Source organism: Labrus bergylta, chromosome 7 (assembly GCF_963930695.1).
Source record: "Labrus bergylta chromosome 7, fLabBer1.1, whole genome shotgun sequence".
Classification (NCBI taxonomy): Eukaryota; Metazoa; Chordata; class Actinopteri; order Labriformes; family Labridae; genus Labrus; species Labrus bergylta.
The window spans coordinates 14,776,448-14,803,582 of NC_089201.1; the positions used below are offsets into that span (position 1 = coordinate 14,776,448).

General features: G+C 43.1%; 1 protein-coding gene across 2 annotated transcripts; it reads right to left on the reverse strand.

Annotated features, from left to right (window-relative positions):
* Positions 1-899: 899 nt before the first annotated feature.
* On the reverse strand, positions 900-25,740 carry wasla (WASP like actin nucleation promoting factor a). 2 transcript variants are annotated; one of them, XM_020635012.3, is made up of 11 exons: positions 25,106-25,740; positions 19,295-19,429; positions 17,913-17,999; positions 16,958-17,054; positions 15,612-15,635; positions 9,160-9,361; positions 8,686-8,728; positions 5,329-5,482; positions 2,499-3,124; positions 1,842-1,950; positions 900-1,485 (listed from the first exon to the last, which is right to left on the reverse strand). In XM_020635012.3, exons 1-11 carry the CDS (start codon positions 25,208-25,210, stop codon positions 1,424-1,426), a joined length of 1,644 nt encoding a protein of 547 aa, XP_020490668.2. In that variant the 5' UTR covers positions 25,211-25,740; the 3' UTR covers positions 900-1,423. The 2 variants fall into 2 exon arrangements, with proteins under 2 accessions (XP_020490668.2, XP_020490669.2); XM_020635013.3 differs by lacking the exon at positions 15,612-15,635.
* Positions 25,741-27,135: the final 1,395 nt, after the last annotated feature.

The window sequence follows — 27,135 nt, forward strand, 5'->3', positions numbered from 1 at the left end:
GCTTTTTCTTAAAGGTGCAAAGGGACTCTGCAGGGTAAACAGTGAACACCTTTAGGTAATAAAACAAACAGGACTCACATTTCTCAGTAAATATTAACATTTATTTAAGTATACAATTTAGTATTCTCATTGCCCCCCCATCCCTCCCCTCCCGACCCTTTTCACAGGTTTTCTCTGTCAGTATGTCGGCTTGTCGGTGCAGCATTAAGCCTCGCTGGAGGACGGTAAGAACTGGTAGACGAACATTTAAAACGAGCATGAGTTACGTCTTTACACACGGGAGGATCACAAGCTTCGCCAAATCCACAAGCTGCTCGCAAAAACGCCACATTTGGTTCATTAATATTATTTGCTCTTTTATTTATTCTCCACGAGGAGGCATTTTCAGTCGCATTGCATAAAAATGAGAGTTTGTTAAATCAAAGATGGAGGAGGATGTTCTGATTTTTATGCACAGCGTGATTTAAGTTTGAAATACCGACCGGAGCGCCACAGACTTTTCCCTGCTGCAGGAAATAACGGAATGATGATGTCACAACAGAAACAACCAATCAGACATTGAGAATAAAACGTCCATCATTTCACAAACACCACAGTGTGTGCGAGTTAACGTTAATGTCTTAAACAAAGAAAGTCCTGAACCTCAGTCGTGTTTTTAAAAGGTCAGGAGGTGCAGCTTTCACGTCCCACTGGAAAGAACAGAAAAATGTGACAAACGCACACCTGAAACGACACCAAAAACTCAACGATTATATCGACAGTGTGCAAATAAACGGCTGTAACTTCATAGAAAAAAGAAACTGGACATGAGGCGACTGAAAAGCCGCGTTTTGGTCAAAGGGTTCATGAAAAAATAACACGACTAAACTACTATTTATTAGGAAACTCAGGGTCATGAAAATAGTGTCATCTGGAGTTCTTTTTATTTTAAACGGACCGCCGTCAAACACAAAGAGGATCCTGCCTGTTTGGTCGCACGTACGTCTCCCTTTTCAGTTTCTGTAGACGAGGAATGAAAACATAGGAAATTAGAAAATCCTCCGCGACGGAGCTCATGAAGACTCTGAGTCAGTGGAGAAGTAGTGTTTGATTTGATGATCATTTATGGTGAAATGACGCCGGCGATGTCTCCACTTTGTGCTGAAGGGGGCGCTAAATGCATTCTAACAACAGCTGGATCCCTTTTGGGGGGGAGGGGGTTGAAAGTGGAGAGTCTCTTAACATGACGATGTGTGACGGACAGATGAGGTATTGCACAGATTAATGATCATAAAAAAAAGCAGAAAAAAGGCAGAAATAAATATACAGCCAATTCATACAACATTTACATTACAGTTTTAGTCAGATGCTGGAAGATTTTTTAAGATGATGTTTTAGTGTCAACGGTGAGGACGAGGCCGAGGTCGGAGAAGAGACTTCTTCACTAGTCCTCCCACTCGTCGTCGTCCTCAAAGTCCTCGTCTTCTTCGTCATCCTCGTCTTCGTCTGGGTAAAAAAAAAAACCAAACACACAAAAAGAGCATTTGAAGTGTGTACGACCCCAGAGAGCTTCATCACATATACTCTTCACTTCATCAGGTGATAACTGTAGAATATGAGATTCCTTTTGAAGGCGAAGTTCAACATTTTGGTGAGAAAAACATGTTTTTTTCCCTCAGTTTAAAAGAGAGATGAAGATCATTTTAACGTCTTACTGTAAAATTTGACGCCTCAAATAGCGAGCTGACGTAGCTGAGCACAAATGCAAAACAGGCTGAAACAGCTAAACCCAACCTGTCGAAGAGTTTTACATAATGTCTAATGACCCTGACGTCATGGTCATAAGTTACCGGTGTCGTTACCTGAGGAATGGATGGCTTTGCTCCTCTTCTGCATCACCTCCATGAGGGCGCCGACGATGCCCGATGTGGGTGCCGACGATGGCGGGCCAGACTCTGGATGATCTGGCACCTGGAGACACACAAAAAAGGATCCAGTCCATTTTAGTACAGCTGGAATCCAGCGAGAGAGGCAAGAGAAAAAGGCCTGAGATGTAGGTCTATTAACACTTTAGAAACCTTCTGTTTTTTTTGCAGTTATTATCAGAGTCCTACCTAGTAACACCAGGTACATTCATGTACAGGCTAAGTGTGTCTAATGACACATTCCTACAGTTTGCATGCAGTTAGGAGCTTTAATACAAAAAGGTTGTTTTGCAATCTGTTGTCATTTTAGCATCCTGCACTGAGAGAATAGATTCCCCCCATAACTCTTAGCAGTTCTTGTTGTCATAAAAAATACCCTGGATATACTGAGGACACTACTGGACTGGTTTGATATTGAAGAAAACCTCCATTGGGGCGCTGTTTGCCTACTGGTTAGTCTGTGCAGACCATGTACGGAGGCTACAGTCCTTGAACATGGGCGTCATGTGTAAATGATCAGGTGTGAGGGAGATGACATCTAATCTACTCTTTGGACGCCTGTGATGTGGGAATCAGACTGTGTGGTGGTCTTACAGTCTTGAGCTGGATCCCCTGTCTGATCTGGTCCAGCAGGGCGTCCCGTCCAATGCCAGAGGCCGGCGCTCGGTTGTTCTGCTCCACCTTCTTCAGCTGGGCTCCTCCTCTGATCTGCTCCAGCAGCGCCGACTTCCCGCCGGGGCTCGGCGAGTGAGGCGAGTCTCCTCCGCCACTGATGCTGTCCAGCTCCGGAGGGGGAGGGGGGCCGGGAGGAGGAGGTGGAGGAGGAGGTGGGGGAGGCGGAGCAGGGGCACTGCCGCTGACAGGAGACTGGTGGGCCAGTGGAGGAGGTGGAGGGGGCGGGGCTTGAGGAGCGACAGTAGAGTGTGTGGAAGAGGGAGGAGGAGGGGGAGGGGGAGGCTGATGGTGGTGATGGTGGGGAGGAGGAGGAGGCTGGTGACCCCCCCTGTTGGGAGGAGGTGGGGGAGGCGGGGCTCCCAGAGTTCCTGGTCTGGTTGGAGGTGGAGGTGGAGGAGCTGAGGCGGGAGCTCTGGATGGAGGAGGGGGAGGAGGGGCCCCACGCCCCCCTCTTGACGGGGGAGGAGGAGGAGGGGGTGGAGCTGTGCTGTGAGGGGGTGGAGGAGGAGGAGGGGCGCCGCCACGGGAAGGAGGTGGAGGGGGAGCTGCAGGAAATTAAAAGACAGAAAAAATTATAATGCAACATGACACCTGAAGTTTGTTTCATTGAATCTTTACGTTCTCATGTCACAGTCAGAGCTCCGTACATTTTATTAAAGGTCACGTATTCTGTAAAATCCACTTCACCATGTTGTTCTAACTCTAACGTGTCTCTAGTTCGTCTACAAACCCCCTAATGATGAGAAAAGTCCATCCTCTCCGTCTTCTGCCTGCTCCACTTTTCAGAAAATGTGTGCTCAAACTGGCCGTTTGGAGATTTTCCCTTCATGACATCACAAAGGGCAGTAACCCCTCCCCCAGGTGGGTGACACTCCCACAGCTAGGTGTTTGTTCTGCCCTCTGAGTCTGCCTTCTCACTGTGAACAATAGGACATGGAGCGAGAAAGCCTGAGACACCCAAGCCACCCAAGCCCTTCCAGAGAGGGGCGTGGTCAGACACAGCTCATTTACATTTAAAGCTACAGACACAGAAACAGCCTGTTCTGAGCAGGGCTGAAATAGAGGGGTTTATAGGCACGATCAAATACAGGATCAGAGTGGATTTAGAACAAGAAACTTCACACACATGTTTTGAGGAGCTCTGAGATTTTATTATATTATTATTATTATTATTATATTATTTAAACTTGTTGAAGAAGAGGAGGATATGTGACCTTTAAATTATTTTAAAGACAGTTTCTAATTCCAGCTCCTCCAATTTTAGTTAAACAAAACAAGGAGCTAAAATGTGTTTACCTCCAGGTGTTATGCCTGGTGACAACCAATAATTTTACAATACCTGTCAAGGATGTCAGATTACTTTCTTTAAACAAACTGCTAAGCATGAAAAGAACTAACATCTTTCATATTGTCTTGTAAAGCAGACCCTTGATCTCTTAGATACACACACGCCTCCATCCCCTTCATTCAGATTCTGGTCACACTGCAATCTTCACGGCTGCTTTCAAACGTTGCAGTTTACCATGAATAAAACATGGCGAGGAACTCGGGACAGAAGGAACAGAGTCTGTCACAGAGGATAAAAAAATCTGACAGAGGATTCTGTTTAATGTGCGCACCTCAAACCTGCCGTCTGATAATAATAAAAAAAAAGAAAATACAGCAAAGAGGAAGGAAGTGATGGTTCAGGATAAAACAGTGAGACAACTTCAAATCAGTTCATAAAAAAAAAAAAAAGAGCCGCTGTGTTTGAGTTTGAAGTCCAAGAGAACTCAACTGTGACACCTGCAGGAATAACTCAAACCTTAGAATCTGAATAACCTCCTCATTATGAACACCACAGTCCTCAGGTGAAGAGTGAATATAAGGTAGTAAAGTGTAGATTATATAGAGTATAGATAACTGTTTTAACCGACTAGTCTGAGGAAGAGCATGTTTGTTTGAAAAGCCATTAAATGTCAATAAATCCTTCAAACCGGAGCTCCTCGGTGTGCAGAAGTATTTAACGCACATAGTGGAACCTGATTCACCAGATTTTGCCCAAACAAAAACATTTTATCTCACCATTTGAAGACGTACTGAACTCTCCTGATCATAACAATATACACAATTTAAATCCAGTGAAAGATTAAATCCAAACATGTTAGATCCAAAACGATCCACAGACTGCTTTAAAAGACTCCGCTATTCCTTTGACATTTTGATCGACATACTTTTTTTCCTCTTTACTCTTATCTCAGGGTATATTTTAATATTAGCTTTGTATTTATATCAGATGTGTTTTCCACTCTAAATCAATTTAGTTTTTGCAACAAACAACTTTAACCTGCTCAATTTATCCACCCACGTGCACAGACACAAACACCAGGAGTACGCCTCTCGTTCTGAAAAGTTCCACTCGATAAAAGCATCAGCATCAGCAGCCGTACATTAACATGAACTCAATCAGAGCATTTACAAAGTGATGTACGGACAGTGGACTCTCTCTCTTAAAACAGGTTGGGTAAATAAATTATAGAATAAAATTGGGCAGCCCGCAGTGCAATTCAAATCAAAGCAAATAATAACAAATTAAATCGATGGGATGATACTCTAGGTTTTCATGAAGAGGGAGCTATTTTAAATCAATATTTACAAGTTTTATTGTTTCATTTTTTGTACCTTTATTTTGAGACAGGACAGGAGATAGAGTCCGGAATATATATGTGTGTGTGTGTGTGTGTGTGTGTGTGTGTGTGTGCGCGCTCACCCTGCCTCCTGAGCTCGTTCTTGACCGCCTCCACTCCTCCCTTCTTCTCGATGAAGTCGTAGATGACCTTGGATGTCTCGCGGTCCTTCAGCTGAGCCTCTGAGATGCCGCACATGTCGAACAGGTTCTTGAGTTCTGGGTCCAGGTTGTTCAGCTGCAACGCCAACAAAACAAAGACCATTAAAAAAAATAATAATAAAAAAAAAAAAAAACGCACATCACACTGACGACGTAAATCTGTGTGTCATGCTCAGGACACAGGGGCGTAAATATCGTTGCTTGAAAAGGAAGTCTGAATAGTGCTAATGATTTAGCAAGCTGAGAGTTAGCAGGCTGTTAGATTTGCAAATACCTGATCATAAACAAAGAAGAACATTTTGATATGATGACAGCAGCCGACCCTCCTCGGGTGGAGATGAATGTCTGGACCAAATCCATCTCATAGGTCCTTTAATACTTTATTAAAAACTATAAAACCTTAACTGCAACATGGTGCACAAAAAAAGCATGACACAATTTCTGAAAAAATTGGACCTGTACAGAAAAGTCTTGTCCCAATCCATCAGGAGGATTTCTTTATGTGCATTTTTCAGGAACAAGTGAAACTTTAAAATCTTCTTCTAGCTTCACACACAGGTCAGAGGATCACTCCCTTTCTATCCCTCTGGTGGACTTTAATATCTGCAGCGATCCATCCGAGAGCCGTCTTCATGTTTCACTCAGAAGCACAAGTGTCAGCTGAGTGTCTGCGGCGATTTTCACAGCAATCCATCAAATAACCGCCAAGATATTTCCAGTCTGGACCGAAGAGGCGGACTGACAGACTGTCGACATCCTCACAGTTTATCTTTCGCTGTTCAGGAAATATTGAACTTCTTGGTATTTGTCGTAAATCCTCGGGGATTGTATTAATATGAAAAACATTAACAATAGCGCTTTCACACTTTCACAAAAGACCTGATTATCTCCTGAAGTTACCCTAGTATTTTTTTAAATGTGCAATTTTTCCGATGACAGTAGGAAACCTCCCTAAGGGGGCCCCATCTGACAGCACTCCCTCTCGTTGCCCTGCTGTCAGATAGCATGCATTGCTGTTTTGAAAACCAAAGACCAAAGAAAGAGGAAGAAAAAGGAAGAGGAGTAAGCGTTGGACTTGGATCACCGATGGAGATAAACGCCGGTAGGAGGGCCTCCCAATTAAATGTTGCCTAGGGCCCCAATAGACTGTAGAATCGCCACGAGGTACAGAGAGCGACTGCATTGCCGTGCTGAAACAAGGCTGCAACAGGTGAGGTCCGTCTCTCTTTCCTTAGTTGGCAGCCGCAGCAATTATGCCACAGGCAGCAGACGCCTGGAAGCCCTCGACAAGGAGGACCGATGTACTGGACTTAATGTGAGTGAACCTTAAAACCTGAAGTCTCACACGAGTTAAATCATGGGACCCGAGGCCACCACTTCTGTTGTTTTGGCATCTTTACTGAAACTGGAGAAACAGTTGTTTTTTTTTTGTTGATGGGACCATCATCATAAAAATGCTAAATTCTTTCTGCCTAACTTATCATGTATCAGTGTTGTTTTATTTATCTTATCCTCAGTTGTGACTTCCCTCATCATTTATTCCTTGCTGTTGGTCGGCTTTTTTTGTGTTTATGAGTCCAGTACTTGTTGACGATCTTTGTTCCTCCTTCATCTGATCAGAAACACCCGGCGACTCGTCTCAGGAACGTGACATGTGTTCACTCAGCCTCATTAAAATCACAGCTGAAGAGTTCCTGGCTCCTCTGTGAGGAGCTCTACTTAACACACATGAATATTTCAACATTACAAAATCAGTGAGCATCTTCTCCCTCTGCGGAGAAGTTGAACCACAGTGTCAGGGTGCCACCTGGTGGACAGCAGGTAGAAGTACAAGCTGCCAGAAACACAAAAAAAACCCCCCTCTGCTGCTTTGGATCAAATCATACATGAACCTGCTGCTCCGCACGGAAATTTCAAGGAAATATTCACACATTGCAGTGCATGCTGGGAATGTGTTGTTTGTGAGGTCACATGTTTTCAAGGTCGTTTTGCGTGCTGGGTCAGTCGAGTAAACAGAGACAATCAAGAGGAAGTGAGTGGAAAGCGGCCGGCCTCCTGCAGGTCACTGCAGGAACAGACTTTGTTTACATTTATCCACAGCAACGATCCACAATGAGTGAGAGATTTGACTCTTAATAAGACTGTCTTCTCCAGGAAATACTACTCATACAAGTACAGGACAGAGTTCGCAGAAAGCCAAAATCCATGCAAACAGAGACTTCCTGACGGGGGCTTTAAGTCATCGTCCAAACACTTATCAGCGATTTTCATCTTAAGGTTAGATAAAATATACTTCATTGTCTCCATGGGGAAATTTGTCTTGGACTCTGTGCTGCAGTAACAATATTTTATGAAGTTTATCACCAAAATAGTTTTTAAAAATAATTCATATTTGTGCGGTCACTAAATCGTTATGTCCTTACTGATGAAAAAAACAAAACACCAGGAGACAGAAACAAGCTGTGGTGTAACAATGCAACTTGATCAAAACGATTTGTGCAGTCGTCCAGTACATGTTTGAGTTCAGTTCAGTTCGATCGGACTGAAATACTAAGAGTTCAGATTGTGAGGTGCATGCATCCTTTCACAAGTTTTTACTTCTATCACAGTGTCGGTCAGTCTGTGGGCTTCACTCCCCGTGTGTACAAACAAAAATGGACAGAATTCTTTCCATTTTGACAAAACAGCTCTTGATTTAGTTTAATTTTGTGGACATAAAAAAAATGCAGTTAAAGTAAAATCGCAGTATATTTTAATTGCAATTCTCAGCATATCACAAAATGTTTAAAATAGCCATAATCTCAAATTGTGGCTCAGGTATTGTGATGATATCGTATTGTGGGGCCTCTGTGGATTCCGACCCCTACTGTTGAAGAGTTTAAAATAACAGTTTTATAAAGTTCTCCTCATGAAAAAGATCACAAAATGTTGAGACAACTTCATACAACAAAATACATTTTCTGTGCCTCCAAACCAAATTCAGACAGAGCCAGTGCTTTTGAACATTGTGCATAAATGCACATGAATCAAAACTGGTTCATGTATTATTTGTCATGCAGCCCTTTGATGACTTATCGTGGCTGCAGTCTGCGTCTCTCTGGAACACTCTGAGTCTGTGTGCAGCTTCTGAGACACGCAGCGAGACGTTAGTGAATATGAGCAGGAAGCAAAAAGAGCCTATTGTGTGATGTCATCATGCAGCCACCACACAGGTCACTATTGTGCTCCTAAGTGTGAGTGTGTGTGTGTGTGTATGTGTGTGAAGAGGGGGGTACTCACATCAAAACCTGTGTTAGGATCCCAGCCCACATGACCGATGTGCCTGCAGAAGACGGGACAGAGTTGTTGTGGTGAGATCACACACACACACACACACACACACACACACACACACACACACACACACACACAAACACGTCAATGCATGTACAGGAGCTATTTAACATGTGCACATGGGCGGCCATGTGCACATGTTAAATAGTGAGCCCACACTCAGACATCAGCCACTGAGACAGAGTGGCCATTGAGCGACCTCAGACTCTAACGCAACATGTGTACTGCAGCAGAGTGTTGCTCCGGGATCAGACAGGACGCACACAGATGCATTTCTGCAGGAGGTCATAATAAAAAAGTTTGACTCTAATAACTTTGAGAAGTTCAAAGATTAATGATGGGGGGGGGCAAACGTCTAAATCCTCGTTCTGCTGCACCGCTGCACCTTCAACCCGTGCTGAGCATTCACTGTGAACTCACTGGAAGTTGCTGGGCGTGCCGATGTCGGCCTTGGTCAGCTTCTTCTTCTTGCCTTTGGTCTTCTTGTCCTTCCGGTTCAGGCCGCTGTGGCTCAGCATGTTGTTGAGGTGGTACGGCTGCTGGTGGCTGTGGGAGTTGTGGAATCGGACGTTGTTGATCTCCGGGTTCTTGATGTCCACCGTGGCCATGTGCAGAGCTGGACCTGCAAATGGAGGGGGGGAAGAGAGAGAGAGAGAGAGAGAGAGAGACAGAGAGAGAGAGAGAGAGAGAAAGAGGGAGAGAGGACAGTCAGAGATAACTTCAAGTTTCAAGACTTTCTGATACATTCTAATGCCTGTTATTGCGGTAGTGTTGTAGTACACGACATCGGTCTTGGTCTCAACTTTTTGAAGGCCTCGGTATCGAAAGCATTTTTACTCGGTCTTGTCTCGGTCTCAGACTGGGCGGACTCCGGATTTTAAATCAAGACTGGTCAAGACGACCACTAATAGGCTTCTTTCTCACGTCATTACTGTGATCAGAAGATTTTGTGATTTTATCGGTCTAAGTAAGTCCCGCCCTGCCTTGGTCTTGATATTGGTCTTGACTTGTCCTCGTTTCCTAAATGTCTTGGTCTTTGGTCTTGACTCGATCTCATCCTGCCTTGGTCTTGGTCTTGGTCTTGAGTCGGTCTGGATCCCTTAATGTCTTGGTCTTGTCTCAGCCTTGCCCTACCTTGGTCTTGGTCTTGATTCGGTCTAGATCCCTAAATGTCTCCGTCTTGTCTCCGTCTAGTCCTACCTTGGTCTTGGTCTTGACTCGGTCTGGATCCCTAAATGTCTCCGTCTTGTCTAGGGCTCAGAGCACTCAGGTCTCAGGTATGTCTTGGTCTCGGTTAGTGTAGTCTTGACTACAACACAATATTGAGAAAACTAAATTCAACCATGTTTAGACTAAATAAGAATCTGAACATTATCAGTTAGATTCACATGTACAAGTGATTTATCTTTGTGTCTTTGTAGCATCACAAGAAGTATAAAACAATAAATACAATGTGGGGACCAAAGTGAGCCGGAGTACTCCTTCTGTCAATAAAAGTTTCTGTCTTTGGTTCATGAAAAGAGCTGCAGAGCTTCTACATGACTGTGAAAGACTCTTACACTGACCCAGGCAGGACTTCATACCGTTTGTTTGAAACAGTATCACTTCTCAAACCTCCATCAGTGTGCCCTCAGTAATCCCCGGCCCCTCAGGGATCGATATGGTCGTGTTTCATGTTCAGCAGCTGTAATCCTCTCCCTCTGCACGGATCGTTTATGAACTTTTTTTCTGATATAAATGTCGACTGGCTCTCCCATTACCTCCCGTCGGCGCGAAACCGTTCACTCCTCGAATTCCTCATAATCTCTCCCAAACCGCAGCAGCATCTGACATAACTACTAATCCACCGCTAATCCCAGTCCAAATCCCTGGACTACCCACAATGCTGGATGTCTATGAACAGACCTACACGCTCGTCTCTAATCTGCTGTCTCCTGAGGACCAGGACGAGCAGAGTTATGTTCCACTTTAAAGCAGAGCTGCATGAGAGGTTTCTGTACAGGCCTGGGTACATGTTTGTAGATTTTTTTAATCGTCAAGAAATGGAAGCAGACAAGATATATGATTAGCCACAAAAACTGAAGAAAACAGCGGATTTTAAAGACAGTTCTTACAGCTGCTTCAAGATAACTTTTGAGAAATTTGGCTTCTTTTGTTTGAAGAAAAAGTTATTTCAGTTTCTTCTGGGAGAGGTAAAAAGAGCACAGTTTCCTTTGAACGAACTACTCGTCAGAACTAGTATCTTAAACTTTACACTCTTATCCATCAGTTGACAACTTTTAAGACTCAAGTTTTCTCCTCTTTGCCAAAAACGTAAGGACGCTGTTTGTCGAAATTTAAAATAACCGAGATTCCTGCAGATCCAGTTAAGATCATGAGATGAACTAGTTAACCAGTAAGATGAAGACATATCAACTAGCAAGCTAGTTTAAATCCTTCAAACCAACTGGTGGACTAGTGTGCGATATAGAAATTCAACAGGTGGGATTTTAACAAAACTCTGGGTCCTGATTTGATGTCATTCTTGTCTTTGTTTTTGAGAGCCTCAGTCCACACTTCTCCCGACGTCCTCATCATCATTTTGTGCAATGAGTGTTACAAGAAACATTTATGAGTCAACTAGTTTACCAGTAAAACATTTGAGTCTTACTAGCTAACTTTTATGACTTTGTAAATCTCTAGAATAACGGGTGGAACTTTCTGCTCTGACTAGTTAACTTGAAAAAAAACTTTGGATCCTAACAAGTGAAATAGTTTGGTCCATATAAGTCTTTCTAGTTCACTAGTAGATATTTTGAACCTTACTAGTGAGCTGACAAAAGTAGTTTCCACACTCAGCAGAAGAATCACAAAGACTGAACTGCATCGGCTGACAGCATCATGAATTGTGCATCACTTGGCTGATCACTTCCCCGTCTGAAGGTTATCATCCATTAGGGCTATTGCGCCGAAAGAATTCCAGCAACACATTCCCGTAAAGTTTGCAGCATCGTGCGACGTGTCGTTCTTCTTGTGATTAACGAGAGGAGCTGTCAGCACCTTTGTTCTCTGCTGCTGCTGCAGGAGCTGCACTCTCACGCTGACCCAGTTCATCTCAACCCCCCGAGATAAATGAAATGTTTGGAGGAGAAGGGGAAGCTCTTTTTCTTCCAGTTCATTGTGAAGCACTGACTCGACAGATGTGATCAAAACCGTTTGTGACGCAGCGAGTGATCTAGAAAGGGCAGCTTGCCTAGATGAAATAACTCTCTCGCTCTCTCCTGCTGCAGACAGTCTCCACACATCTGGAAAAGTTGTAACATAGCCTGCAGTTGTTGAGCTCTAGAGAGATTTAAGCCCTCATAAAAAACAACAATGACCAAATCAAAATTGGTGGAATTGTTGTCACTATAAGTGAAAAGTCTTGCTGTGGCATCCTTCATAAGAGCTGCTCTTCTGTTGCCACAAACTTCATAAAGATGCAAATATAAAAGTTTTCATTCAGGTGGATTTAAGGGCTGGTGTTCGTCAAATTAAGCCTTTTTGTAAATATCGCTCATTTTGCAAAGAAAAGGACCAATTTGCACCTAATGTACCTCATTAACATATTACAAAAAAAACAAGAGAGCACAGTGAGAGAATTCTCTCTAAATCTTTAGTCACAGGATGCAGCCGTTCATATCCACTCAGGCACGTTCATGCTGTGAGCGTGGAGCACATGTGAAGGAGCTCCAGCCGGGTTTAAAAGTTCACATCAGGTACCAGAAGAGTCCGAGGCGATCCCTTCAAATTCCCCAACAATCTTTAGAACTGACACCAGCAGCCTCTTCACTGTTTCTATTGATGCTCTCATAATGAGGACAAGAACAAAACGTGTGACAAGGAGAGAGGAGACATAGTACACTGTACATCTCAACAAGAGATTTGAATCCAGAGCAGCAACGTCCCACTGTTCAGTCTCATGTTGCACAAGTGAAATGTCAGAATGAATCTGTGTCACTGCGGAGAAAACTTTGATGAAAGAACGATGTGAGGCACAAAGCCGCAGAGATGATTGAGGAATTGGAGGATTTGCTGAGTTCATGTTACTCCCGCAGCCGCAGTGTTTGGCAACAGTCAGACGGCTTAATGAAAGCAAACAGTCTTTTGGGAGGACGTGCAGACTCAGAAAACCTCAATTAGAGCTCTGGTGCACTTTGTTCCTGGCGGTGATGAGGTGAAGGCAAACAAACAAAGTAAAGATAGCAGTCTGGAAAGTTTCTCAGCGAGAGAAACAAGCTGCACAGATCTATTTTTAACCCCCAGAACCCGTCAGATTGCCATAATTAACCATCTCTTCTACTGCTGCCTTCCTCAAATCATTCAACATAATGAAACATTTTGAACTAAGGCAAACTTTCTGATCACAGAGACAGATGGTCTCTGTGATCTCTCAAGCTTCCACCAAAACTTTTCAATCTTCAGACAAAAGGCACAGATTCCCCTCGCATTGTCAGTCGGAGCACTTTCAGTTTTTTTTTGCTGCGTCATTGTAGAAAAAAAAAAAAAGAGAAGCAGGAGCAAAAGAAGGTCAGGCTGCAAACTCTGCGTCCTAAAATCACCCTGATGTGTGGTCGCCGTTCATTTTTTTAAATTCATGGAAGCCAGATTTAAGCATCTGATTTTCTCTTTCCAAAAGAGACTCAAACTGCTTTCACACATGCACAAAACTCCTGAACACAAATGGCATGACTTTTCCTTCTAGACCCCAAGGAAATTTTCTTCATGAATTTGAGGCGAGTGGTTGTGTGAAGGCAGCACCGTGTCGCCCCGACAACCACTGCCGTCCTCATTTATGCACAGCCTGCTCCGACCTCCACCTCAGAGACAAGGAAGTGTGGACAACAGGAACGTGAGGAATACAAAGGAGAAATCCTTCCTGCATCTTATCCCATATGCTCTTTTGTAAAGCGTCTCGAGATAACACTTATTATGAATTGGCGCAAGAACGTCTTTATCATGAGAATAAAGCCGCTTCATAATAATAAAATATTTAATTTATAACGCACTTCACATTTTTGCAAAAAAATCTCAAAGTGCTACAGAGAAAAAAAAAAAAAAAAAAAAAAAAAAAAAAAATCATCAACTAAGCAACGAAGGAAACTAAAAGCAGAAGGCTCGGTTTTTAGGGCCCTTCTAAAAGCGTCCGCAGACTGAGGCGCCCTCGGCGGGTCGGGGAGAGCGTTCCACAGACTGGGAGCAGTGGAGCAGAAGGCCCGGTCTTCCATGGTGTGGAGTTTAGTTTCATACTCTTTTCTACCAGCATGTTCTTTAAAACTCAACTCAAGCTTTCTTTGTTTGCAAACTAAACTTTGATCATGTCTGAGGGTTCTCAGTAAATCCTCGCACAAGCATCATAATATTTGTTGGATGTGAATGCTAAATATATGCACTTTTTGCTAGTAAAAACATTTATTTAGGAGTAATTCAAGTAAATAAAAACAAACTGAGTGGAGGTAACTGGGATTACAGATTAGGCCCAATGTGCATCACAACAACAGAGAGCATGTGGTCTACATATGGCACAGATGGACTTCCTGCTGGCCAGATTAACCTGCAGCAGGCTCATCTCTGTGTCAGTGTGTGAGTCACAATGTCTGCGCCAACGTGTCAGCAAACACCACAAACACAGACTCCTGCTATTTGTCATCGAGTCGTGCAAAAAAAGAAGAAAAGGAAACAGACGTTCAAAGAGCATGAGGGCTGTTTTTAATCAGTGTCTGGCTTCTACATGTCACACAGCGAGCTGCTTTGAACACTCTGCTGCAGTTTGATACGTGTACTGAAGAGTCTGCAGTGGGAGCCAAAGTGGGCCTCACTGGAGTTCAACAGTTGTGTGCACAGTTTCCTGTTTTGTCTATTTCTGTGACTTTATTTTTATGATGCATGTTCTTCCTGTGCATGCACGGGATTTCCCTCCAGGTACTTTGGGGTCCTCCCACAGCCCACAGTATTTGTGGATGCGAGCAGGAATGGCTGCATGTTTGCATATGTCGGCCCTGTGATTGATAGGCGACCTGTCCACAGTGAGCCCACGCCTCACTACCTATAGCCGTTTTCACATATGCACTCCGGATAATATCTAGATATTTACAGGAGGACTTCTCTGGAGATTCTCCCGAACTAGCCGTTCACATATGCTCTTCACAGCAGGGGACTTTCCCTGTCAGAGGGGAGGGGGCGCGGGGGATTTCCCGAGGTAAGACGTGACGTAAATAAACAACACGGAAGTAGCAGCCGTAGCAACAGAGTCCGCTACTCAACGTTATAATGAGAATATTTGCCTTTTTATCAATGCTATGTGTAATCCAATGGAATGACAACATCAACAAAAGAGTGGAGAACAACATACTGACGAACAGAAAACATAATGCAGACGTTTAATTACGTTCACGGAGATCGTAGTGGTCGCTTGCAGACACTTTAGGCAGTCACTGTATAAACGTAATTCTCTTTCTATTGGCCGCGTTCAGACATCAGCTCACTCAGATTTTCTGTGGATAAAATACTAGGGGTCTGGCTGGAGAAACTCCGGGTAAAGTCCGTGCGAAAAATGCGGCTGTTTGCGTTCGGTTTTTCCGTATGTGTGAAAAGGGTTTATGACAGACCATGAGCACGATAAGCAGTATATATAAAAAATGCATGGATGGGTTTTTCACACCAACCACTATGCTACCGACGCCCCCTATAAGAGGTTTTATAATAACAATTACTTCATCCACATTCGCCTGAGAAACTTTTAATGCACGTGTACAGCACTTTGTTACTTTAATTTAAAGTAAAGTTTTAATGAGGAAAAAAACCCTGGAGCCGCTCTGATGTAACATGTGATCAGAAATAAGGGTTTGACGTACCATTCTTAGGGTCACCTCTCTTCTCTGCAAAAAGAAAAGTTCACAGTTTCAGAACAAAATCCACAGGACCAAATTAGGAACATATGAATAGAAGAATTGTACAGCGTTTAAAGAAGCGATAGAAGAGGGTGAGTTTTTGGAGCTGAAGTTCAGTTAGTGTGACTTTACGGCGGGCGAAAGAAAGAGAGAGAGAGAGGGTGATGGTTTAAAAGCTCTCAGGTGTCAGCGAGGAGTCAGACAGAGAGTTCATAAAGTCCTTGATGTTAGTAGAATAGAAGAGAAGCATTGAAAGCTCAGCAGTGTTTTTCTGTGAGCCCTCAGACCCCCGAGTCATCATCACAGTTTGAAAGGTGCACTTGAAAAAGGCTGACATGCTGAGAGGAGCCTCACTGCAGAGACATTTACTACACACAGATTTTTTCACTGCAGCAGAGAGAAAACATGCCGAGCTCACAGAAGGAAACTGTCCCAAACCAAACCTCAAGTCAAGTCTCAGATTAAACATGGTAGGTTCTGTGACGTTTCCCTTTTTGAATACCAAACTGGAGGCCTCTTTAATAAATCAATTTTTTCTGCGATGCAGATTGACAAATACAGTTCAAGAAGGACAGTTTTTTCAGGACTTTTTGTCCTCCCCTTAGTGTTGTCATGATACCAAATTTTTTTAACTTTCAAAAGATGTTGACGTCTGCCTCGATACCACGGCAACAAAAACAGAAATCCTAGGCACCAAAGATTGGTTAAGTGCTTCTTTTAAATGATCCAAAATGTTATCAAAACTACTATAAAGTGTCTAAAGTGCACAAACATGCTGGAAAGTCGTCAGCTTATCTGTGCGATTTAGGGCACAACTCACACAAGGCAAAGTTGTCCAGTACCATGACTAAGCACAATTTCCCCCCGCCCCTCCCCTCCTCTCCCCCTCCCCTGCTTAGACCGTTTGTTTACATGCTAGTTTTGATAGATTCATGCCTCTCATAAGCACCCGTCTTGTGAAAATGAGGTACTTTTTCTTAAGCTGTCTGATACCGTCCTTCATTAAAAGAGGATGCATCATTTGAAAACACATGGTATGAAAAGTATTAAACATTTGGACGACTGTGGTTTGATTTGATCAGCTGTGAGCGTGTCCTTGATGCAGCTGGAGATCAGAGACAGATTTGAAGTCTTGTTAGCAGCAGAGGTTGAGAGTTATTTTCAGTCTGAGCTCAGGTGTGAAAAGGTTCAGGGTCATAAAAGGTTAGAAGAAGCCGAGAGAGAGACAGAGAGACAGAGAGAGAGAGACAGAGAGAGAGAGACAGAGAGAGAGAGAGAGAGAGAGGACCAAACTGGATCAGTCAATTTACCAGTTTTGCGTTGTCGTCTGTTGAGCAGGTCGTTGATGGCGGCTCGGAATCTTTTGGCTTCTTCTTCACTTGCAAAGTTCAGACCGACCTGACATGTCTGAGAGGAAAGAGAGGGGGAAAAGTTCAAAGATTAAAACTCCTGATAGTTGACAAGAAGGTTACTCCATGACATAAATCTATCCCAGAATATAAGGAATGAAACCAGCTGTGAGTATTTATAAATAGAAATCAAACATGAAGGATTTGAGCCCGGACTTCTGGATTACGAGCTTGTGATAGGGCTGCTTGAAAGACCCCGAGACCTTTTTGAAAACCAGACACAGACACCCAACATTTGCTCACTGATAAGGTCTGGACTGATAGATCCAGACTCTTCAGATAATGAGGGTGTCTGCTTCACTTTTTCCACAAGTCTCAGTTTCTGACCGAGAAGTCTAACTCAACCTTAAGGGTCGTCATAGTTTCTAGAAGTCTCTGTTTTCACACATGCACTCATGAACATTTCCAGAGAATTTCAGAAGGACTGCCTCTGAAATCGTCCTGATCTGGTGGTTCACACATGCAGCTCACATGCATGCTATCACATAATAGCCGGAGACGATCCCTGTCAGACGAGATGCTGACAGCACTATGAGAAACATGCAATTTTCATGCTAATTTCTGCAGAATAAACCCTAGGAGGCTGGCAGGAGGAACTCCGGATAAAGCCTGGAGAGAATCTGAAAGTGTTCTTTTCTGACTGACATGCAGCTTTGTTTCAGATGTCCTCTTTCTTTGAGCTCAGTCAGAAACAGCAGAGAGCGTTTAAAGGGCAGACAGGAGCTCCGTGTGCGCCTCACATTTCAGTCTGTGTGTAAAACTTGCCGTGATTATCGCACCTTATTAAACCGAGTGGGACCTAATCAGTGAGAGCCGCTTGCTGTGGAGGTTTGACAAAAAGAAGAAGAAGACTTACATCTCCAGTGAATGAGATGAAGTAGGATCTGGCGCTGCTGATGGAGAAGTTGTGGTACAGCTCCTGTTCAAACATGGTTTTCCCTTCCTGCAAAAAAAAAACACAAGACAGAGAAAGAAGTGTCAGAGAAAGATTCCCCCTGAAGTGTCGAGTGAACACACCTGTGACTGCAGGTTTTCTCCACTGAATAAAAAAACATTCTCACATTAAAGTGCGTCTTTCCTTTAAAAAAAAAAACCAAGAGTCTATAGATTGATTTTTCTCCTTTCAGACAGAAACTGCTCACATTTAAAAAAGTCAGAAGCTAATAAAGATTTATACAAAAGAAAAGCTGCTCAGTCATCACCTCTGGGCCACCATACATGTGTGGTGACTGTCAGCAGAGACTCTGTCCTCTGACTGGATTTTACTGTTCTGGTTGACTCTGGATGTTTTAGCGCGCAGGTGAGTATAGGGGTGGATCCAATTCAGTGCTCGACGCGATTCAAACTAGCAAATACGAGTGGATAAAACGAGGGTGAACCTTGTGTTGGCTTTTACGCGTGGACGTGGAGTTGGTCTGCTTCCTGTTGGACAGGTAGTTAGCTTGTGCTAGCGTGCATTAACTTACAGTGTAGATACAAGCAGCAACTTTACGCTGCATCCTGCAGTGAGTGTGCGCCTCTCGGGGCAATGAGCCCAGAAGCAGGGGCCCAGTTTCAAAGTCGTGTTTACAAGCTGCAATGAACACAGCCACTGACTCCACCCTTTAAATGCTTCAAGGAAAACTAATCGACCAACAGAGACATAGAGTCAGCGAGTCAGCGAGAAACCACAGAGATGGTGAGTCATGATCAGCATTACATTTGGATTACTGCATGTTAGGTGAGCTTGAATGCTCCGCTCAACAAAAGTCATGCAACATTGACAAACAAAAAAAAAATAGGAAAAAGAAAAATGGTTTGTTGCATCGTTTAAACCACTGAAGGTTTTGTTCACACTGACATCCAGACTGATTCAGAGCCTGTGTGCTCATCAAACAGGAAACACAGATCAGCTACTTAATCACCACTAAAACATGAAAAAAATGAATGTCCCATATAAGTTTAAAGCATCATATTCATTCTGTCCATGAATTTCAACACATCAAATGCAGTCTGCAGCTTTTGGATTGAAAGTAGAGATACCAGTCGGAGACGTCATCCGGGAACACTTCCTGAAGTCAGAACTCTGACTATCAACCTGCGCTTAAAATCCAAGATGGCTGCTGCTGTGTGCATCAAGTATGTTTTAGCATCTTAGTCTTGTTTTTTGTGTTATTACATCATTCACTTGTGTTTGTGTGTGACGTCATTCAGAAACGATCCTCAGGTGTTGAGGACAGTGAGGTGGTTCACGCTCACCTTTATGTCGAACACTCTGATGAAGTAGGACCTCTGGGGGTTGTCTTTGACCAGGCAGGCCACTCCACAGCACCTCTTCACCCAGCTGCAGCTCCGATCAGCTCCGTACACCTGGACCACCGCCGAGCACAGAGTCTGAACACAGGAGAGAACAGAAATACAAGATGCTCATTAACCGCACGGCTCATCTGCAGGAGGTGCATTAAATCATCTGGATACATTTAACAATCTGGTAAATAGAAGGCTGAGAGTTTGAACAGCTCAGCGATGATCTGCCATTACGTGTCCAGATTTTACACACACACACACACACACACACACACACACACACACACACACACACACACACACACACACACACACACACACACACACACACACACACACACACACACACACACACACACACACACACACACACACACACACACACACACACACACACACACACACACACACACACACACACACACACACACACACACACACACACACACACACACACACACACACACACACACACACACACACACACACACACACGGACCATCGCTACAAACCTACACATGTCGCAAAGCATCCGACAAGGAAGAGGAAATCTACATGATGCAAAACCTTTAAATAGCGATGAGGGTTGCAAACAGTCGACACCTACTCAACCAGTTTAGAGACAAGACGAGGTCACCTTTGGAAATCAGATCAAGTATGTAAATATCTGCACAATGGATTCTTTAACACTGAAAAAAGTTCAAGTCCCGGCACGGACCAAGTCCGGAAATTGGCCTGGTAGCTGGAGAGGTGCCAGTCCACTTGCCGAGGTGCCTTTGAGCAAGGCACCGGGTTACTACTCTGGAGCGCTCGCTGTGGGCCGCCCCCTCACTCTGAGACCTCTCCATTAGTGCATGTCCATAGGATCCTGTTTGTGCATGTGTGTACCACAGAGTGTAAAACTGAAATTGAACTGAAAAAGGTGTTCATGCGCTAAATTATTCAGGAAATACGGACAAACTGTGTGTGACCTCTTTGACCTTTGTGAGTATTTCATATCCAGTGTGTTTGGCTTCTCTCCAGAGAGTTTAACCTTCGTTTCTGCCCGACAGGAAACAGACTCCAGCTGCTGTCCTCAGCACTGTCCTGTCCTCAGACTGTCCTGGTTTGTGGTTTTGAGTTTTCTGCAGAATTCTGGCTACGTTGAATCCTCTGCCAGGACGAAGTAAGTCCAGCCGCGGGGGGGGGGGGGGGGGAATGCCACAGGGCCGGTTTCCTCCTCTGTGATTTATGACTGCAGGTCAGAGGACGAGCAGGAAACACTTTGCACCATGAAATCACCACTCAGCATGACGCAGGAAAGGTCAGAGGTCGGGTGTTTCAAGCCTCGTTTCAACGCCAACTAATTCTCAACATTGGGGAAGAGTGAAAGAATCAAACCACAAAGGACAGTGCTGAAGGTTTAGCCAATTAACCACGTCGCCATGGTGATCACTTCCAAATCATTCATCATTTTATAGATCGATTTCATCAGTACTCATCCCAATGTTGATACTTTCATACTAAATATTTGATGTCCTGTTTATTTTTATTGTTAATGAACAAAGAGTAAGGCCCCGCGTTCAGCTAGCGATTTTTTTTTTCCAGGGCAGAAAGGCGCTGGCTGTGCCCTCGGAAGCCCGTGCGTGAAGCGTTTGTGTGCTGAGAATAACAGCGCTGCACGACCGTCTTGTCTCTATGACAACAGTATTTTAAAAGCTGCTGCAGTACGACAGACACTGCTCCTTTGCTTTTCCAAGGTACGTTTAATATTTGAGATTGGTTTTCCTTCACTACGAGCATCAAACGGAGGATGTTTGTCTTCCTGCGTTGTCTAGACACAGTGTTTCTTGTTTCTAAAGTCTGTTTCATGTTTATAACTGGCTGCAAAACAAATTTCCCCTCTTGGACAGTGAAGTTGAAGAAGATGAACTGTAATGTAAAATTTAACGACTTCCAGATCTGCTCATTGAGCGGAAATTATGAAATCAGCAGTAAATATTCAACAGTCCTCTGTCCAAACTATCCAGTTCAGTGCTTCCCAAAAACTTTTCATGTAATCTGCCTCGAGATAAATCCACCGCAATCTCTTTAAAGCCAGATTAGGTAATTAGCCACATAATTTAGGAAGCTTACATGATAGATTTCTGTGCTTGTGTTTATTTCTTTAAAGAAAACATCACTTTAAAAAAAAATCTAATACCACCTCATGTGTAAAATCTAATAATTCATTTTCAGATGCACATTGGCAGCATAACTTTTAGTCTCATTGTGGTCACAGATATCCGTCTAACTTTCTAATCCTTCTTTGTGGAAGACCCACCCCCCACACCCCAGGAAAACCCATCCATCTGTGCATTTGTACAGAAGACACAAAAGCCATTTTCACATATGCACTCTGGACAACATCTAGATAATTACAGGAGGCACGCTCCGGAGATTCTCCCGACCTAGCCATTCACATATGCTCCTCACAGCGGGGGACTATCCCTGTCAGAGGGGAGGGGGGATCGGGGGATTTCCTGAGGTAAGACGTGACGTAAATAAACAACGCGGAAGTAGCGGCCGACGCAACAGAGTCCGCTACACAACGTTATAATGAGAATATTTGTCTTTATATCAATGCTATGTGTAATCCAATGGAATGATAACATCAACAAAAGAGTGGAGAACAACATACTGACGAACAGAAAACATAATGCAGCCTAGTGCTGGGCGATATATCGTGAAGCTCGATTTGATCGATATTTAATTAATGCTTGATATGGAAAAGAGAACATCGATTTTATTTTTTAAACTACTTTAAAGTTTTCTCGCGATATTTCGTTGCTCCGCGAGAAAATCAGCATTCAAAGAAAAACAATCACCGGAAAAGTCGAGAGTGACAGCAGGACATGAAGAAAACAGAAGGGAGAAAAGTTTCAGCCACAGTGACAGACAGCTGGAGGAGCTGGAACACACTGCAGCTAAAGTTCCCCTTAAAGTTAAAGACTAGATCCTGGTAAAGATAAAAGTTATTCACAAAGCATCTTAGCCCTTAAGAGTTTCTCACAGAGAAGAACGAAGGAGAGATTCCAGCTCTATCACAGCCTCATATTAATATCAGATTAAGGAGACTCTTACAGTTACCAGCATGGTGAATAAACATTAGCACATAAATATATGTGAAATATATATAAGAAAAATACACAATATTTTAGTTAGAGCTCAATTAATTAAATAAAAGTTGTAATTTAATCTTCCATCAGAATGTTTCAAGAGTAAATTGGTGACTGTTATTTTTAGAACCAAAAGTAATGTTCCTGGGCCAGCGGTTACGATGGTCGGGCCAGTGATATATATATATGTTTTTATACAGTGGAGATTCAGTTTTATAGGTTACATTTATAAATTTTAATACAATAAATATCGAGTCATATCGAATACCGATAATAAAAAATAATTGTGATATCAAATATCGCCCAGCTCTAATGCAGCCGTTTAATTACGTGCACGGAGATCGTAGAGGTCGCGTGCAGACACTTTTGCCGGTCACTGTATATAAACGTCATTCTCTTTCTATTGGCTCGAGTTGAAATCTCCAAAGTATATGCTTCCGCGTTCAGACATCAGCTCACTCAGACTTTCTGCGGAAAAAATACTAGGGGTCTGGCTGGAGAAACTCAAGGTAAAGTCAGCGGGATAACGCAGCTGTTTGCGTTCACACATAGCCTAAAGCCCCTCCGGGTAGCCAAATCTCCGGAGTTTTTCAGGAGATTTCTGCATGTGTGAAAAGGGTGTATGTTTCTGCTGTTGAACTGAGACCAGCTCCAGTGACTAAAGGTGCACTCACACTAGGCAACCTGTCCAGTTTGTTTGACTGACTCTGTACCTTGCTCAAACATGATACACTTTCTTGTCTATTTTTGATCATCTTATAAAAAGATCCAGGACTTCAATCTGTGCTCTGATCCAAAACAACATAATACCTTATAAATGTAATGGAATAAACGTATGTGAAACAAAAACCCAATTTATTATTTTGGCCTGCAAAGAAACATTATTTGTGGATTTTAAATTGGCCCTACAGGTGTTTCACCCTGCATGTAAAAACTTCCTGCAGTCCTCCCTGCAGGCTAAGCTCTGATACCAACTCTGAAACCCGCAGCGGCTGACATTCAAAACCTGCTGAGCTGTCCTGAAACCTTCACATTACATCAGCCCCCAAAAAAGATGAGATAGCACTGGACAGGAGACCCAGATTTTCTGAGAGTTGGTCCTTATCTGAGAATCACTGTATCAGAGTATGATTTGTTGTATTAGTACAGGAAGGATAAAACTATATTCAGCAAAACAACATCCAAGTGTTGTTGGTTTTCACATCAACGAGTCCCTTTAATTTAAATGATGGTTTTGTGTGGATGCTGTGGCTTTGCGGGAGGGATATGTGGGCGGATGGGTGTGTGAGAGCCTTTATGTGTGTATGTTGTGCGTGACTGTATTGTTGTGTTTTTGTGTTGGACCCCCTCGAAAACAAGATGGTTCATCCATCAAAAAAACTTAATTTTTCACAAATGAGTGATGTGGCCCCGGGGTGACACAGTAGCATCCATGATAACAGCTGGAAGCATCAGATAAATATGGAAATAATGGGAAGCTTCCTGTCCCATCTCCATATGTCAGAAAAATAAAGTAGTTCACTACAGGCCTGGCAGCTTTGAAATGATAATCAAAACAAAGGTTAAGTTTGCCTGTCGGGGGTCAAAGTGTCACACAAGAAGTCTCAAGTAGATTCAACAACCAACCTCCATCCTGTGACCACAGCCAATTCCACTTTGTAAACACCCTAGTATAAAACAAAATAAAGAGTAATGCACACATGACAGCTGTGCCCGTAGACATGACGTACTTTGTCACAACCTGTTCAATTGATACACTGCATTACATGTGGTTGGTTTTAAAGATGTAACAGACTTAGATGCTGCTACAAGACCGTCAATCTTTGTAGCAGCAGTACGTAGCCTACAGACCTGCATGATGCGTCTGGTGTGCCACCTGGAGCCCTGCTGGGGACTCCTACAGTTTCAGGTGTCAACTCAAAGAATAGGATTCACAACGGTTTTTGGACTGTTATGGGGCTTTCACACTTGCAGAAAACCTGTCTGGAAAACTCCTGATATTTGCCAGAGGAGCTGTATGTTATTCACCTGGACTTTCTCCTGCCAGACCCCTTGTATTTTGCATATGGGTTAATTTTTGTTTAATATGTTTGACAAAGATAGTAGTGCTTATGTTGTCTAACATTAAACATTTCACTGAATCTTACAACTATTATCTATCCATATTAACATTACTATTGTGCTTAATTTTGTTTTAACTTTCCCCATACTATGAAAGTTGTAATTGCATTAATGTTTAGATTTATCAAGGTCCTGTATTCAAAAACAGGTCAACTGCTTCTGTAGTTTCCAACAATGCCTTAAAATAAATGTTATATAACAAGAGGTTAATGCGCAAAACGTTTACAAATTGGGTCTCCTTCCTGCTCAGGTAGCTGAACACGTTTCAGAATTTGTGTAAACAAGGTCAAGGAGTCTGAAGGGTCACCAATGTCGTTGCAACACCATGCCCCCCGGTTTGAACACCACCAAGGTGCCACTACAGATTCCTGCTGTCTAATGCCAAATAAGAAGAGGTATACCGGATTAGAAGGGCACGTGCTGGTGGTGGTTTAAGACACCTGGGCTGGATGAACCAGCACCTTCTTGAAACCTGCAGGTGGTAAACAAAGTGGGGGAAACTTACGGCGCATTTCCTTCCCAGGTAGCCGAACAGGCACTCGTTCTCCTGCGGGGTCAGGAGGATGGAGCCGACGTTTGCAGACCTGCGGGGAGGCGGGTGGCTGTTCATGGCTCTGATTTTTTGTCTAGTGCACTCCGAAAATAAAGCAGGTATCCTTTGAAGGAGTCAGCAAACACTTCTTATTACAGAAAATCCATGCGGGCTCCGGTTGCTGTGGCCTGCAACCGGATCATCTCCACCGAGTCCGACTCCGAGCTGGAGGGCGGAGGAGGTCGGGGGGTGTTATTTTCCGGGCTTGCTCCTGGTTAAGCAAGAACCTTGACGTCTCCTTTCAGTGCTGGATTAAAAATATTATCCCTCACTGCGTGTCTGTACGCAGCTAAACGCTCAACTTTCATTCGGGAACTCCAGCAGCTGCAGCATCGATGCGTACATCCAACATGGCAGCAAGACGGAGCAGACGACTTTAAAGAGAGCCGACAGGGGGGTGCTGCTTTGGACTAACTGTAAAACAATCCACTGTATTATGGACTAAAGAGTGAATTTGTCACACAAACAAACACGAATCGACTATATTTAAAATCTAAATTACTTAAAATGCGTGTAATGAGTATATTTGGTATATTTTTCAGTTTAAATGTCGTTGCTAACACAGAATGGTTCGGTCCGATGTGGCAGCAGGAATGCAGCTTTGCGGAGGGAAAAAGGAGGAGGGGCGAGGAACGGGATGGAGTGTGACGTAGGAGGGGGGAGGAGCCAGATGGCGTCTCCGTCATTAAATATTGAATATTTGGTACATTTAATGCCTCGTGGAACAAAATATTAAAATATTTAGATTTGCTTAAAAATAATGCGACACAAAAATAAACACAAGATGACTTCAAAATGATTAATCTGCGCTCTATTGAGAAAGCAATAAGTGCTATTTTAAACAGGTTTATTCTGCCAAGGTTAAATTAGTTTTGGAGCTTTCATTAGTTTTGATTTTTTTTATGTCGTTCTGACTTTTTGTTTCAGTTTAATTTTCATCAGTTTTTTAAGCAGTTTGTCAGTTCAGCTTTTATTTTGTACAAATTAGTTTAGTTAGTGTTTATTAGCTTGAGGGTTAGTTCTTATTTTTTTTCTATTTTTTTGTCTCCTTATCATAAATGAGAGAAGATTCAGAGAAAGTTTTTTCCCAATTAAAATATTGAATAAGAAAGGGGAAAACATTTCCTCAGTCTGTGGCACCCTGATTTTGGGGTCACAACCTTGAACATTTGGGAACCCCCGGGATTAGATCATGACATCACACTGTCATGTGTTAAGACTGCTTTAGTGTTGCTGCACCCATTATGTGGAATAACTTCCAAAGAACAGCTAAGCCGCCCTCTCTTGTAAAAAGACTAGTTTCTGAAATAATAGTAACAATGTTTTACAGTAAAATGTGAAATAATTGAAGTGGACATGTTTACAAGTATGAAGATGTGTTTCAGCATTTGAATTGCTGCAGGGCACACCTGGAAATGAGACCTCAGTGGGTCCTCCCTGCTAAACTGAAGATTAAATTAAAAGAAAAGCAAAGAAAGGTTTTACTGACAATTGTCCGGGTCATACACATTTTTTAACATGTTGGCTTTTTGGATGTACTTTTGTCTTTTTTATTTTTACTGGCTTGTTCTGCCTTGCCACAAAACCAATCGCCCTTTGAGGACAAATAAAGTTGAATTTGTCAACTTTTAAGAGTCGTATAGTGGCAGTCTCTTGGCTCGATAGTGCTGACAATCCTGGAATAAAGAGGCAACAAACTGCTGCTCTGAAATAAGTAAAAGTCATGACAAATTAACTTCAATTAACTCATTACGTAAAGGTCAAAACCCTCTTTTACCAAACCACATTCAGCCAGAGACTGGGTGTGAATGCTGCGGTGGCATATGGATAGATGTCGGCAGAGGTCGGTGTCCTGCAGGTCCCGCTGCTGGGTTAAAGCTTGCCAGAAGCATTAACACCAAACTAATCTGTCCACCAGCTGCTTCTGCACGCTGCCGTATAAA

Coding starts and splice junctions, on each gene's coding strand:
- wasla (XM_020635012.3), bottom strand. CDS start 25,210: ATGAACAGCCACCCGCCTCCCCGCAGGTCTGCAAACGTCGGCTCCATC. Junction 5,483..8,685: donor ATCCTAACACAGGTTTTGAT/GTGAGTACCCCC, acceptor TTGGCGTTGCAG/CTGAACAACCTGGACCCAGA. Junction 1,951..2,498: donor AGGGGATCCAGCTCAAGACT/GTAAGACCACCA, acceptor GTGTGTCTCCAG/GTGCCAGATCATCCAGAGTC.